Source organism: Mercenaria mercenaria, chromosome 1, assembly GCF_021730395.1.
Source record: "Mercenaria mercenaria strain notata chromosome 1, MADL_Memer_1, whole genome shotgun sequence".
NCBI lineage: Eukaryota > Metazoa > Mollusca > Bivalvia > Venerida > Veneridae > Mercenaria > Mercenaria mercenaria.
In genome coordinates this window covers 95,131,142-95,147,458 of record NC_069361.1, presented here as the reverse complement: position 1 = coordinate 95,147,458, position 16,317 = coordinate 95,131,142, and the positions used below count along the sequence as shown (strand labels likewise).

Below are 16,317 nucleotides of genomic sequence, written 5' to 3'. Positions count from 1 at the left end.
TAGCGACTTAGGGCTATGATTGCCCATACGTTTGACAAATGGGGGTAAAGTTGTTTCATATCTTCAGAAAATGTTTAACCTTTATAAAAGGGAGTTGAAACAGCAACAAGTTCACATAAAATCTGTTAGCAAGATCTGTTTTATTTCTAGTTAATAAATTGGTTTCAAGCTTATCCCTAGTTCTGGATACCATAGCTAAATATGGTCTTTTTTATATACTAACGGTGACCATTTTAATGAAATGTTATGCTCATGTCATCGTCCAAGACCTTCGACTAGCTTACCCCATGCAAAGAACACAAAAAGTGAGAAATTCAAACACAGAAGGTACAAAACCTTGATATACATTGAAAATGAGCAAACACATATGAAGGACAATTTTCACCTTATTGATGCACTCATAAAGAATTGACTGAATAATTACTTGACATTTAACCCTTATCATGCTGGACACCATTGATTCTGCCTTTGCGACTATTGTAGATCATGATCTGCGCTGTTCGCCATTCAGTCAGTTTGGTGCATTCCTTTTAACAGTCAATAGTACTGTCCAAATTGAAAGATGGACAAATTCATCATAGACATATAGGGTAAGGGTTAAACAACTCCTTCTACATACTAAACGTTTACATAGGATGGCTCTGAGTCGTTTTAGCTTGCCCGGGCGAATGTCACAAAAGTTGCTGTTATAGCCCGAGTGTCGTGTGTATAGGCACCTTTCTAACTGTTCTCACCAAGTTCATTCTCAGTTATACCCGTCAGAACTGAGTAACAGCACAGTGTCATGTGCCTTCCTTAGTTATTTCATGGCAATTGCTATTATCTTGATAAAAATATGCCCCGTTGTGAACTTTGCGCTTTTTTTTTTTTAATTCTGCTTCTGATTGTCAGCGAATACTACATATCACAATTGAATGAGACTTTACACACTTCTTCCCGATAATACAAACGACAAAGGTTCCATAACTTTTGTTGTGATTTTAATGCGATAGGTATTTCAACAACAACACGTATTATGTACAGTTTTTTTTATCCCATCAACGTTTCGGCTAACGCCTTCATCAGGATAATACACATACAAATATAAACAACGGACGTGACGTAAAACTGATAACGTAACGTCAAATGGAGGGAAAACGTTAATCAAAATATCAAAATGCAAATACATATAATTATATCTACAAGGTACTATCCCGGATATGAAAATACCAAAAATTTCCTATAGTAAGATTATATATAAAAAAAAGCGGCGATGGGAAAAACGGAATAGTACCCAGAGTATATGTGTAAATGCACAACTGCACATGCATACTATTCATGAATTTAATCTACTATAAATAGCAGTTTTGAATTTAATCCTTTCGGACTTTTTGTTTTTAGTTTATGGATCCAGAAAGTTTTTTTACAGAGGCGGTCAATATTATTTTTCACAATATCAATCGGCATAAATTAGAAGTCATTCATACAATGATTATTTGCATTAAAGTGTGTAGCAACATTGGAAGAGAATGCAGAGTCAATGAAATTACATATATCAAATTTGTGGCTGTTCATACGTTTGGAAACAGGTTGCATAGTTTGTCCAACATACTGCATGTTGCACTTTTTGCAGTATACCACGTTTTTAGTTTGACAGTTCATGTTGTGACGTAAACTGAATGTCTCCTTTGTAACGTGACTCGTAAATGATAGTATTAATACGCGGGCAATGTGAACAACGGTTTCTTTTACAGCTTTCAGATGCGCAAATGCTCGTACTGTTAGTCGTAAACTCTGAGCTTATCAAAAAGTCTTGCAAATTCTTAGGCCGATATTACGCTACAGTAGGTTTGTACGTATTATGCACAAAATTAACACCTTTGTTATTTGATAACTTTAAAAGATCCCAGTATTTATTAATTGAACGGCCAATATTTGGTAACGACGGATTATATACCACTGTGAATGGGAGTACATTTTTCTTGTCTCTGGTTGAGGAATTAATTAGTAGGTCACTATGTGTCATATGTGATGCTTTTTCAAAAGCTGCATCTATCACAGATTTAGGATATTTTCTGTCTAAAAAGAAGTCACGTAATTCATGAAGTGATGAATTAAACGAATCGTCGTCCGATATAATTCTCCTATAACGTTTGGCCTGGAATTAATCATCAAATGATCATCAAATGAAATTATAACCTTTTTCCTACTTAGTCATTTTTCCAACACAATTTTGTTTGGGATTGTCATCGAATTAGTTTCTCAGTTATTACAGATCGTAAGTCAATGAATACTTTACAATTGTCTGTGTCATTTTAATTTTAATAGTATGAACTGAATTTCATAATTCTTGACGTATTTTTATATAAAAAAAATCCCCGTTTTATAAATGTTTGATACAGATTAGATGTAATCTTCTGTAACACTTGTCTTTCTTGAATATATTTTGTTATTTGTTATTTGCCGCTTTGAAGAAAGGAATATAGAAATGCTGTTCATACAGCTGCGTGTTCGTTCATCTGTCTGTCCCCACTCCCCTATACCAACCCTGCAAAAACTAAACATCTTTCACCCTGAGCAGCTTGCGCTTTAAGGCAGTCAAAATGAGGTGTCCTCATTCTGAGCATTGGTATTACCGCCTGGAGAGATAATCGATGACATCTAGTTGTGACAAAGAGATATCAAAGCAGTGCTGATCAGCACATATTTACATAATACTAATGAACAAAACTAATAGAAATACATCAACCTGAAATAATTATGTATACAAGATCAATTGCAGTTATGGAAAGTATGCAAATGCTGTCTCAGATTTTGAATATTTCATCAAATGATAATCTCGGATAGCCTAAAACGTAAAACGTTTCGCTGAACAAAGCCGCTAATGCTATTTGTTTTATAATTTCTATGACGAAAAATAATTAATATAATGGCCGAATTGTTATCAACATTATAATAGAAAATTGTAATCATCTAACACATCATGATAGAGAAGAAATTTGATGACAAATATATCGTTAGAAATAGAATAATTTTACATGAAGTGTTCATTAACATAAAGGATAATTAATTGGCAGTTGAAGAAATTTCTTTCATTTAGATCTCCGAAGACGTGATATGCACAGGAATAAAGCAACTGAGGCGCCTAATCTGGGTAACAGTAGTTAAACAAAGGTCGAACAAAGGTCAAACAAAGTTTATAGAACGTGTCTTTATTTTAATGGAACACTTAGTATTGAGGAGAATTTTAAGAGTTAAGAGAAAATGTTAAGTGAAAGAGTTTGGAAAAATGGAACTTCTAACGTGAGTGTGTATAAAAAAACAACAACAACAACTTACACGTGAACTGGATGTTTAATCAAAATTAATCATATGCATTTTTGTATTGTAAATCTCTGCCAAAAGCTGTAGCATACATTAGTCTTCATTATGATCGTGTACACATTTTTATATCGGCTTGGTAAACAACACGACTAATGTTTTAGCTCAGTGGCACATACACTATTTAAAAATGAAGCTAACAGTTGTGGTCTTAGTTTTATCATCAGTGTTGTTTGTATATATAACTCTTCCTCGAGTCAAGAGTACGCAAGAAAATAGTAACTTTACACACAGAACGCTTCCGGAACTGTCTGTTACTGATTTCTTCATCACGCGTCGCGCTGGAAGAAAAATAAATATGACGAAATTGATAATGGAGTATTCTTTGATTTGTCCTGTTGGTGACTCATGTGGCGTCGATTTTGACAACAGATATTTACTGAATTTGGAAAAAGATTTAAATGATGGTATGTAAACAAGTGTCAACATGGTGTATTCAACATACGTCGCTCTGTCTGTATTTCTATAGGAAAAGTCTGGACCACATAGAACTACATAATAATTACATAAATATATATGTTATAGTAATTTGTACTACCAAACTATACTATTCTGTTACGTAAAGGGGTATTTTAAAGGTATACAAAGCCCAAATTTTATATTTGAAAATATGAACAATTACTGTCTATACTAACAGCAGGCCTACTGTATCTATATGCGTTAGATATTTATTCATGAAAATTAGAAATATTTTCGTTAAAAGAAATTAAGTGCTTTTTCGAAAAAGTAAAAAAAAAAAATTCGAGACATATTTTTACATGCACTTATATAATAGTATTGCTATCAAGTTCACGTTCTTGCCCAGAACCGTATAAGATATCAAATTGTTTTCATGAAACATCTTCTTTTGGGAAACATGAATCATGTGAATGTTTTCAAGAGTCTTTTACGAAAGATTCATTTCATTTTCGGGAAAACTCGAAGTTGATTTCGACAGAATATCAAGATTTCCCTTTCATATGGTTGCACATTTTTGCATACGATAACCAGCTAAATTTCATGACAGTTTTAGATAATTTTAGAGTTAAATACTTTTTCATAAGAAGTCAAACATTTTTCGAGAATACTTTTCGTTCACATAAGTAGTATAATAAAAAAAAATATTATTTTTCCTCTGTTCTACAAAATATTTTTGTTTACGTGATACCTTCAGCTATCAGCAAGTTACATTTGCTGTCAAGTACACTATGTAATTAAACTTTCGGAAAACATTGTCAAAAAATCACAAAAATGTGCTTGTTTTTACACAAAAACGAATAATGAAAACAAAAATACAAATTACATAAAGTACATCCCTGTTGGTTAGCGGGCTATTTCTTTCGATTTCAATATAATTTCTAGTTTTATATTTGCATTTTATAAATAGTGGGCAAGTTCGAAACAGTGTATAGGGGCCTCCGTGGCCGAGTGGTTAAGGCCGCTGACTTCAAATCACTTGAAGGTCGGTGGTTCTACCCAGGTGCCCGCTCGTGGTGAAATAATGCACGTGGGGTCTTCCTCCACCATTAAAGCTGGAAAGTCGCTATATGACCTATCATGTGTCGGTGCGACGTTAAATCTAACCAAAAAAAAAAAAACAGAATCAGTGTGTAGCTTCCTAATATAATTATTTTGTGCAACCAAGAATTGAAGATACGTTAAAGGAAGAAATATGTATTTTAAAAACATGCATTTCTAATGAAGTACGGCTAAATATATATTTGTCAATATAAATCTTTGACAAATATATAGAGAATAATTATTTGTTTTGAGTGAATATGGAATATATTTGAAATTTTCTCACTTCGAGGTGAGATATGTTCAATATTCACGGAAAACAAACAAATATTCTTTTTATTTTATGCTCAATTACGTTGAGATGTGCTTTTTTCAACAATTTTTAATCTCAGCACGGGAAACATACGCGCGTAAACAGACATGACGTCAGACGTGTTGTGACGTTGGAAAGACGCACACAACATAAAGTTCCATTTTATTTTATTTTTTGCTGCATAACGTTATGAAATTATCATTAAGTAAAATAATTTGAATCAAGAAATATACTATAAAGAACAAAGTGCGACTACAATTTTCATCCTATTTTAAGCAAATAATTTAAAATTCATACACAATGTATGAGGGAGCGGAGCTATATCTCTCATATTTTCACAGTGTGAGTGATGAGATACAAAAATATTTAACTGATAAAATACGATAGTTCTAATATTCGTGTCATTTCTTAGGCAAAATATGTTTATTAACTTTATATATACGCTAAAATAACCCTTATCCTATATATTAAAATCAAACTTTAGATTACCTTCAGTGAACAATCACTTACTGAACGCAAGTGTGTATTGGAATATACTATATTTTTCACAATAGTTATCTTGTTATCATATGCAGAAATATTCAGGCACCTAAAGAAAACGAAATGTATGATAATCGCTTCTTCGGTGAGGTAAAGAAATGTAAGACTGAGAAAATGTGACAGGAAATGTGACTGTGCAAAAAATATCTTAGGGATAATGCACGTTTTTTTTTGTGCGTTAATGTCTGCAGAAGCCCGCGGGAATATAGGTCGATGTCACAAACATATCCCAAGAGCTTCTGCGGACGTCAATACACTGGAACAAACGTGTGTTGTCGCTAGGTTTGTATAAAGAACATGACATGACGACTGAGTTTATTGTTTTCATTTTTGATGATTTTACGATACCGGTACAAGTTTTAATCAAAAATTCAAAAATACTTTGTTTATGCTAGAGTCCAGTGCTTATCATATAAGCTTTTTTCCCCTTTCCATTTTACATAAAATGATGCTGTTTACTTTTTCTTTTGTTTGTTTTTCTCTCTCTCTTTTATATGTAATTATATGAGAGCGTCTGTAGAGTAATAAATGGTAAGCTTTTTATACATAGATACACTTTTTTAATTTTGATAAATGATATTTAATTTTGAATGTTGTTCTACATACACAGTTAATGTATGTATTTAGTAAAGTTAAATACAACTGATGAACATGTTCTACCTTGAAGTAAATTCCTAAAGATGAAATACTTTAGTGAAACATTGGTTTGGGAATTGGACACTGGATATTTTTATGTATTTTAGATTGCAGTCGCTGTACATGCGATTACAGGTGTGTCAAAAACGGTACATGCTGTCCCGGGTCATATCACGGCTACATGTATAACGCATGCGTGAACACTATGCTTTATCCCAAGGACGAAAAACTTTTATACTACATGGTTGCTAAATGCAGCGATATGTATAATGGGAACCAAACAATAAGTGAACTGTGTAAGACAGAGACCGACCCATGTACTTCCGTAGAATCTAAATTAATCTACAAGAATCAACATTGTGCGCTGTGCAATGAAGAAATCAATTGTATTCCTTGGGAAATTAAACTTGTATGCTTGAATTTCAAGGACTTTGAACGCAGCATGTCTTCATTTACATCTATTGCACAGATGCAGAAGGCTCTGGACATCTTCGACTGTAAGATTCAGTTAACTCGAGTTGAACAATCTGTTGAAGCGCTCGTGTGCACAAGAAAAGACTATCTGCACGATGATCTCGTGAGCATATGCAACATTACAGGATTATGGGTGTCATATAACGAGGACATCAGTTGGGCTTGTGAGAACTTTGGTAATCCTTATAAGGGTTTTAGAAATGTGTTCTGTTATATATGTAACCCTAGTCGCGCAAATGAGCAAAATGTAGCATTGACTGAGGATTGCTTGTTACCTGAAGACAACAATGAATTGTCTATTTTACATAATGCATGTAAAACATTTCCAACATCTAATCGTCTCGCACCTTTTAAAAATATTTACTGTTATTCTGCCTGCAATAAAGAACAAAGTATAGAAACAGATACAACAGAGAACAGGAGGCTCCTGAACATTTCAGAAAGTAATGATGACACCTTAAGATCAGAATTAAACATATCAATAATGTATTCTGGAGAAAATAAATTTATAGAAATGAAAAGATTCGTGAATGAACTGTTACCAGGTTTATCAGCAGATTTGAAGCTATATATTCCGTCGTTACAAACAGGGAAAGTTGATGCTTACTCATCATATATTTCTTATTTAGTCAATGAATACAGTAGTGTATGCGGGATGGAAACGGTCTGCAACTCGAGCAAAAATGAAGATACACCAATTTATGGCAATCCGGTATGCGGTGAATGCACGTGCAATGCTGAATGCGCTGAATCCGAAAACTGTTGTCCGGATATCCTTCTCAATCAGCAACCATATTCGTGTTTGGGGGCAAAAATGTTTCCTGTACTATACAAAGTTGTTACAAATCGAATGGTAGAGTTTTACGAAAGTTCAAACGAAACATATAGAATAACAGATGTCTGTTTAAGGAACGATACAGAGGAAGAGCTGTCTCATAACTGTTCCTCGTACCAGAAAGCATCGGACTTCTTTACAAACATTCCTGTTACTACAGACACGGGAAATACATACAGAAATATTTATTGCTTCATTTGCAATAGCAACAAAAATGACGCTATTTTACAATTTCAAGTGTTTTGCGATACATGCATTGAATATGGACTTTTCACAAATATAAACAATTTACTTGACATGATTAAATCACATTGTAGTAAAATATCATTCGTGCCTGTCCAAGGTAAATCGTGCCGTGAAACCTACAATCTAACTATTGCAGGCTACAGTGGGGGTGAAAAGTACGTACGTAAAAAAACTTCACCGTCTAAATTCAAGCAAGTAGAACAAAAAACCATTGATGCTGAGGATTTGTATAAGCCTGTCAAAAAGGTTTATGCTGCATGTAACAGGACGGATAAATTACATGCGTCCCATAACTTGATTGAACAAGTTTGCGAAAGCAACAATGTAAATATTTTAGCACTTCCAGAATACAGACTCGAGAAAAAAGTGTACAAAAACTTCGCTTGTTTTATTTGTAATCCAGAGACCGACGCCATAGAAATTGGTCAGTACAACATGACGTCGGAATGTTTGTTAAACAATTCAGTAGAATGGTACGTGTATAACTGGAGACTAGAGATTCTTTGCAACACTACCAAACCTAGTCCTAGATGGTATCCCTACAAAAATATGTACTGTTCGGAGTGCAATTTGCCGCCGTGGGAATTGGTGAGTCTTCAAAACATGTTACTTTGTAAACTAAAGTAAATGCCTTACTTTGTAAACTAACGTAAATATTTTTTTTATCTGATTTTGTAAACTGAAGTAAATTTAGTTAGCTTCTCACTTGTCTTTCCTCGCTTTGTAACATGTGTACCTAATAATATGTGTTTATGATATTGATCAAAGGGAAGGTAAAATCATTCTTTTTTCCGGAATGGTATTTTATCGTTTACTATCTTAATTTCAGGTTGAGGTACATGTTAATCCCAATGATATAGAGGTTGATCTACAGCCATACAAGTATATTTTCTCCATTTCACGGACTGACTTTGAAAATCTGGAGAGAGCGTCTGATAAAAATATCATCACCGATTGCCCCGGAGGAATCTACGACCGCAGCCGGGTAATAAGTAAATTATCACTCATTGTTTTAAAGCCTTTTCAATTAAACGACTTGTAAGATTCTGTTTCCGTTTTGTTACTATTAGCGTGAACTCGGTGATATAACGTGCTCTGGTTGGTTGTTCGGGATCATGAAATCAGTAACGCGACACTTTGCGAACTTTCAAGTAGCGCCTTGAAATTTTGCATGTGTAAAGTTGACCATATTTCAAACAAGATGCAGTTTATTTTATACCAATAGAGCCAACCAGTTTTTGTACACGAGACGTCAAAGTTGACCACCAAAACCCGTTTTTGAAACTGACGTTGCCGCGTATCCTTGGCAACTGTTACGGGTACTGCAACGGCACCAGCCAACAAATTTTCTTAAATTATACATTATTCGACGAGAATTAATTTTTACACCGACAAATATTTGAGAAAATGGAAAGAAAATCGCCGTTTTTGACTAAAAATTGACGTTCAGTTTCGCAGCATTTTTCGGCTTTAAATCAGCATATTACAAAATCCCTGAATTAAATTTTTGATGTTTTTCAATAAACGGCGTTTAAAATGTATACCGAGTCCAACAGACAAATAAAACAGGGGGATCACCGACTTAGTTTTTTTGGTACATGTGATTTTATTTCCCCCACCCCCATGCGTAAAATGACGTCGCAGCGTATACTTGTCAACACTGTTACGGATACTGTAACGACACCAGCAAACAAATTTTCTTAAACTATACATTATTCGACGAGAATTAGTATTTCCTGTATGGTGATATAAAAATCATTGTTTTACACCGACAAATATTTGAAAAATGGAAAGAAAATCGCCGTTTTTGTCTAAAAATTGACGTTCAGTTTCGCAACATTTTTCGGCTTTAAATCAGCATATTACAAAATCCCTGAATTAAATTTTTGAATGTTTTCAATAAACGGTGTTTAAAATGTATACCGAATCCAAATGACAAATAAAACTGGGGGATCACCAACTTAGTTTTTTCGGTGCATGTGATTTTATTTCCCCCACCCCCGTGCGTAAATTTTGTACCATAGTTCGATAGTTTATGAAACTTTGTTTGCAGGTGTCGTCACAGTACCGTAACAGTGTTGACAGGATTTCGCGGCGACGTCATTTTACGCATGGGGTGGGGAAATAAAATCACTGTACCAAAAAAACATAAGTCGGTGACCCCTGTTTTATTTGTCTGTTGGACTCGGTATACATTTTAAACACCGTTATTGAAAAAATCAAAAATTTAATTCAGGGATTTTGTAATATGCTGATTTAAAGCCGAAAAATGCTGCGAAACTGAACGTCAATTTTTAGTTTTTCTTTCCATTTTCTCAAATATTTGTCGGTGTAAAACAATGATTTTTACATAACCATAAAGGAAAAATTAATTCTCGTCGAATGATGTATAATTATAGAAAATTTGTTGGCTGGTGTCGTTGCAGTACCCGTAACAGTTGCCAAGGATACGCGGCAACGTCAGTTTCAAAAACGGGTTTTGGTGGTCAACTTTGACGTCTCGTGTACTGGTTGGCTCTATTGGTATAAAATAAACTGCATCTTGTTTGAAATATGGTCAATTTTACACATGCAAAATTTCAAGGCGCTACTTGAAAGTTCGCAAAGTGTCGCGTTCTACCTTAAACCGGGGTCATGGGGCGTGAGGGACGTTACGCATTTCATTACTTCTTATGAACATGATGAACAGACTCAGTCAAACCGATTTTGCCGTTATTTTGCTCGGTTGTATCCTCCGCTTCCATAGGATAGTCTTATAAACTAACTGTTAATGGAGCAACACGTTTAATTTATTTATCAAATAGTAAGGCAATCACGTGGTGTATTAAGAGATACTAGTTATACGTCTCAGAGTTAAGATCCGCTTCTGAACAATGAACCGTTGCTAACCTAAAGATAAACTACAAGTAAGCATTGTTTATTTTCATTTTAATTTGATCATTGACATTCATTTTGTATTATTTCAATCCGCTTCAGTGAATTAATTTTGTCAAATAGTAGAGTGTCAGCATCCGGCGCGAAAGGTCACGGATTCGATACCGGGTCGCGTACCAAGGATGTGAAAAATGGTACCAGTTGCTCCCTTAATATATATACTCAGCATTATGCGCGTAAAACAGGCTCTTCTCTAAATTCGTAACCTTGCATGAGTGAGCTGTGGATACTGATGTCTAAACTGGTAGAATTTGTTTCAGGATTCACGTTTAATTAATTAGTTTAAATGACAATAATTTTGTGTCAGAAATAGGATCCGATATACTATTTTCGTGCTGATTATACATGTAAAGGGATCCTAAGCAACCGTGTGACATGTTGTAACCGATGAGCGTCGATAAATATTTCTGGTAAAATCAAGCAAATCACCATATTATAAAATTTCATTTGAACGAAAAATTTCTAAAAGTTTAAACTATTTTCACGAAATTAAATCACAGGAGTCTGAAATTCTATCAATAAGACTATAGAAGTCTATCTTTACAAAAAATACCCCCTATATATATAAAATAAACATTTTATATATATAGGGGGTATTTTTTGTAAAGATAGACTTCTATGGTCTTATTGATAGAATTTCAGACTCCTGTGATTAAATCGACATCAGGCCGCATACAAACTTTTTCTACAAAGCTAAGCTTGTGATAACACTTAAGCTGATCGGCCAGTAAGTTACGAAGCGAACGTCATGCGGCCATTATACATCAAAATTGCCGTCATACTGTTCTCTTACCAGTCCGTGCATCAACCGTTGTTTATCACAGAATATACAATGCTTGTCTTCTTTGTTATACTCACAAAAAATGAGCCGTGATAAAATACAGTATAATCTTTATTTACTAACCTTTCTGTCTTTAAAGCTCCCGAAATTTAATTAATTTCAATACAATATTGTTAAAAAAAAAATAGCTGCTGGCTTTTGTTTCTGAACTGTTTCAGAATAGTTTTATTTTTTTCAGGCAAGATGTCAGTTATTGTACTGCAGTGGAGGTTTTCAGCTTGTTAACAAATCGTGTAAGCCGATTATAGAAAGCCCACCAAGGCAACTTTATAACATATCTTTTTCTCTCAAGTACCAAACTGAACAGGACAAGTGTATTTACAAAACACCTCTTATTGTTAAGTTAAAGGACATTTGTACGAGAATGGGCGAAATGATTACAAATACATTTGAAAAAACAACCGTACATTTTATACAAAGCGGGACATGCATGACTTCCTCGTGTCTGCCACGAAAACAAACGACACATTCCATAATAAACGATATGTTTGTTAATATAACCCGGACAACAATAATCAGTGTGTTTTTCTCCATTGGTATAAGTTACACAAAGTCTATTTCTGCAGTACATACATCACTTTTAAAAGCGCTAAATCAAAGTTTTGTTATAACAGACATTCCTGATATCAATGAAGAATCTCGAACGTTCCGTTTGTACTCACACAATGCGGTAAACGTTTCTGTTGTCCTTTCAGACAATTTCTGCAAATTTATTTATCCATCTCTTATACAGTTCGAGCAGGATCCCATTTACTCACAGTATAATGTTGACAAATATCTCACTTGTCCACATATAAAGTTTCATCTAAATCAAACTATCATCAATGATACAACTGAAGATTTATATATTAAGGAGGATAATATTACATTTAATGTAAACGATTACAAGATAAAGGGTAACTTTGCGATTATTTGCTTAAAAGACTTCATAAAAAACTCTTCCTTAGATAAGATAATTCCCAACGGACCGTACCTACTTTCAGCCCTAGGAAGTTTTGCTTTTGCATGCTCAGTTATTTCCCTTGCGTGTCTTTTCATGACATTTATAACTTATTGTATTTTCCCATCTTTACGCACCATTCCAGGGAAAAATATTATGACATTATGCATTTTCCTCTTTTGTTCTCAGTGTTTTCTTCAGTTTGGCATAAATCTTCCAAATGAAACAAAACTCTGCATTGCCGTTGGAATGTGTAACCATTTCTGCTGGCTTGCCTCATTTTGTGTTATGAACGTCTGTTCTTTTCACATGTTTAAGTTGTTTTGCGTAAACAATTTTACCAGAAGTGTAGCTAGTATTCAGCAGCAAAGAAGTTTGTTCTTGAAATATTTATCGTATATCGTGTGTCTCCCTCTCATTTTGGTGTTGGTTACGGTCTCTGTCAACCTTGCACGGTATGAGAACATTGGATACGGTCGACATTATTGCTTTATTTCTGGCTTCTACATCTTCATTGGTACATTCTTGACACCTGCTTGCCTAATATTTGTGTCAAATATCATTTTCTTTTCGATTGCTTTTCACAAAATTAGGTCAAGTCCCACCGTGCAAAGTACACAAAATCGCAACAACTTTTTTGTATGTTTAAGGCTTTGCACTATTGTCGGTATGACATGGCCGCTTATTATTGTTGATAATGTTGTAAATCTCTACTGGTTTTCATTTTTTGTGTATGCGTTGAATGCTTTACAAGGATGCTTTATATTCTTCTCTTTTATAGTAAACAAACGTGTATATTCTTTGTTCTTTTCAAGCGTAAGAAACATGTACATGAATCATTCCGCTAACACAGAACGATCGGGTACTGATTGAAAAGTTACTTGAAACATTCCTTTAAACAGAACGATCGGGTACTGACTGAAACGTTACTTAAAACATTCCGCTAACACAGAACGATCGGGTACTGATTGAAAAGTTACTTGAAACATTCCTTTAAACAGAACGATCGGGTACTGACAGAAACGTTACTTAAAACATTCCGCTAACACAGAACGATCGGGTACTGATTGAAAAGTTACTTGAAACATTCCTTTAAACAGAACGATCGGGTACTGACAGAAACGTTACTTAAAACATTCCGCTAATACAGAAAGATCGGGTACTGATTGAAAAGTTATATGAGGATGTACGGGCATTTTTTCAGGATATCCGCTATTTTGAAAAAAAAATCCGAATATTTCTTTCTAAGAATTTTTTTTACAAAAGATTAATGTTAACTGATTAAAATATAAGAGGAACTCTATAAGACTTGTCTTTAGTTCTAATCATTTCCATCAACTGTACTTGTAACGTTTGTATATAAATATAATCATGTATATTGTTGAGAATAAATATGTTTAAGCCAAATTATTAAAATATGGCTTATTATGTACCATTCAATATAAAATATTTTCACACTTATTATTGACTGGCATTGCATAAAATTGATGCAAGATTTACAATGGTTAAAATATAAGAGGAACTCTATAAGACTTGTCTTTAGTTCTAATCATTTCCATCAACTGTACTTGTAACGTTTGTATATAAATATAATCATGTATATTGTTGAGAATAAATATGTTTAAGCCAAATTATTAAAATATGGCTTATTATGTACCATTCAATATAAAATATTTTCACACTTATTATTGACTGGCATTGCATAAAATTGATGCAAGATTTACAATGGGGTAGGAGTCGGTAATTTCAAATACCGGTATCAACTAAAAATAGATAAGGTTTGGTTCTGATATTTTTCTGACTGATATATGTAATGATAAGCTACAATTGAAATACAAATTTTCAACATAGCACTTTATATTACCTAGAAAATATAAATTAAAACAAAAAGAACGATAAATCTCAAACTTCATTAGATTTTTTAAAGTATTTTTTTCTAAATAAACCTTCCATTTTGAAATATATTTGTGTGTCTTTAAAGCTGCAAATTATTTTAACGTCTGAATTTTTCTTGTAGATTTAAATACATTTTATTTCCATTGAAAATAAGGTGGATGGGGTTATTATGTCAGTATGTAAAAATGAAACAGATTTGTTAGTGACTTTTATGCATATATAATAATGATATCACCTTGTATTCATAGTAACCTGAAAGACCTGAAATCCTAATAACATTAAGTGGGATATTATATGTTTTATAAAGTACAACCATCTTTCTTTTTCAACTTTACCATATTTCAGAAATGCTTAAACAGTGGGTAACTAATGCACTTCAAGCTCACAAAGTATGAAAAAACGCTCCTACATCCTTAAAACATTCCGCTAACACAGAACGATCCGGTCCTGATTGAAAAGGTCTTATTTAGAATTAGCTAATATACGTTATGCTCGGATAAAATCTATAAATATAACAGTTTCAGTTTATGTGTTAACATTTCTCAAATTAATTAAGTAATCTAGATGTCTAATGTGATTCATATTTGCATGACTATATGTTATATGTTTTCTTTATATTCTGTATTTGTCTCATCCTTTTTGTATGTGCATATGCACATGGAGAATGTTTTGATTTAATTTGACTGAACTTGAACTGTTTCAAAAATCACCCGAATATATTTTTCTGACCTCAAAAGCATTTCAAAGAGGATTTACGTAAGTTCTATGAACATTCCTTTTGTAATTGAAAGCTTGTGTTAACCAGTGTTCTACCTTTTTCCATTCAAATGTGCTACTTTCTTCTCTTTTTAAACCATATTCTTCAAAACGCAAGAGTTTTCTTTCTAGACATCTCTCGTTTTGTTTGCATTTCTTCACTGAATTGTGTAAGGGTCACTTGAGTCAATAATTGTATAATTATTTATCACGCAAGTTTGATTTATATATATATTACGAAAAACGTCTTTGGTATAATTTTCCTACTTCTTAAATGGAGCAATTTTATGTATGCGAACACATCTACAATGATGAGACTGAAAAAAATGTGATTGTTTAAAATTTTCGTCATAATTGCTTAAAATGGAATAACATAAGAAGAGCAAATAACGAAATGACAATACGTACTGTAAATGGTTGTAGATTCTTATGAATGTTTTACACGATAGTTTATATGGTAATATTATGTTAAATGCATGACATGCAACCATTATTTACGTGCTTTGACATTACTAATACATTTCATCCTTCCTGGATCATTTTCATAACGGTTACGTTGAAACGTTGAAATTGTCTGTATTGTTATATCAGGGATACTAGTATGGTGAATATGGTGAACAAGGCGTATCTTACTATTTTATATGGAACAATCAGCATGAAACTTATATTACTTAATATCAATATCAGAAGGCGAATATTGAATTAAAGTTCCAAATTCTACGGTCGTTATAATAACAATGCAATTGGCAACCAGAAACAATGCCGTTTAATTGCCACTTTGTGTACTTATTAGATCGTTCATAGTCTGCTTCGTAACGACTACGAAGAGTCAGATCCTTATTGTTTTTTATTGTTTCTTTTGTTCTCTTTTATTGTTGTTGGTGTTGTTGTTGTTTTTTGTTGTTTGTTTATTTTTTTTTCATTTTTATTTCATGCTAGTATCTTTTACTACAAGAGCAAAAGAAAGTGGCCAGTTTTTATTTCACGAATAATGAAATTTTAATTTATTAAAAATGTTTGGAAGTCAATAAAAGTCTTGAGTACAAATT

The 16,317-nt window shown here is 33.3% G+C and overlaps 2 protein-coding genes across 2 annotated transcripts; both read left to right on the top strand.

Annotated features, from left to right (window-relative positions):
• Window positions 1-5,258: 5,258 nt before the first annotated feature.
• On the top strand, window positions 5,259-11,901 carry LOC123564218 (uncharacterized). Its single transcript, XM_053524383.1, has 3 exons — window positions 5,259-8,489; window positions 8,731-8,893; window positions 11,855-11,901. Exons 1-3 carry the CDS (start codon window positions 6,528-6,530, stop codon window positions 11,899-11,901), a joined length of 2,172 nt encoding a protein of 723 aa, XP_053380358.1. The 5' UTR covers window positions 5,259-6,527.
• On the top strand, window positions 8,462-14,115 carry LOC128546667 (adhesion G protein-coupled receptor L1-like). Its single transcript, XM_053517759.1, has 2 exons — window positions 8,462-8,886; window positions 11,855-14,115. The coding sequence occupies exon 2, from the start codon at window positions 12,041-12,043 to the stop codon at window positions 13,487-13,489; it is 1,449 nt and encodes a 482-aa protein (XP_053373734.1). The 5' UTR covers window positions 8,462-8,886; window positions 11,855-12,040; the 3' UTR covers window positions 13,490-14,115.
• Window positions 14,116-16,317: the final 2,202 nt, after the last annotated feature.

Excerpts from the sequence above, each read along its gene's own strand:
- LOC123564218 (XM_053524383.1), top strand. The coding sequence starts at position 6,528 with ATGTATAACGCATGCGTGAACACTATGCTTTATCCCAAGGACGAAAAA. Across the intron at positions 8,490-8,730 it reads ATTTGCCGCCGTGGGAATTG|GTTGAGGTACATGTTAATCC; the intron begins GTGAGTCTTCAA and ends TCTTAATTTCAG. Across the intron at positions 8,894-11,854 it reads CGACCGCAGCCGGGTAATAA|GCAAGATGTCAGTTATTGTA; the intron begins GTAAATTATCAC and ends TATTTTTTTCAG.
- LOC128546667 (XM_053517759.1), top strand. The coding sequence starts at position 12,041 with ATGGGCGAAATGATTACAAATACATTTGAAAAAACAACCGTACATTTT.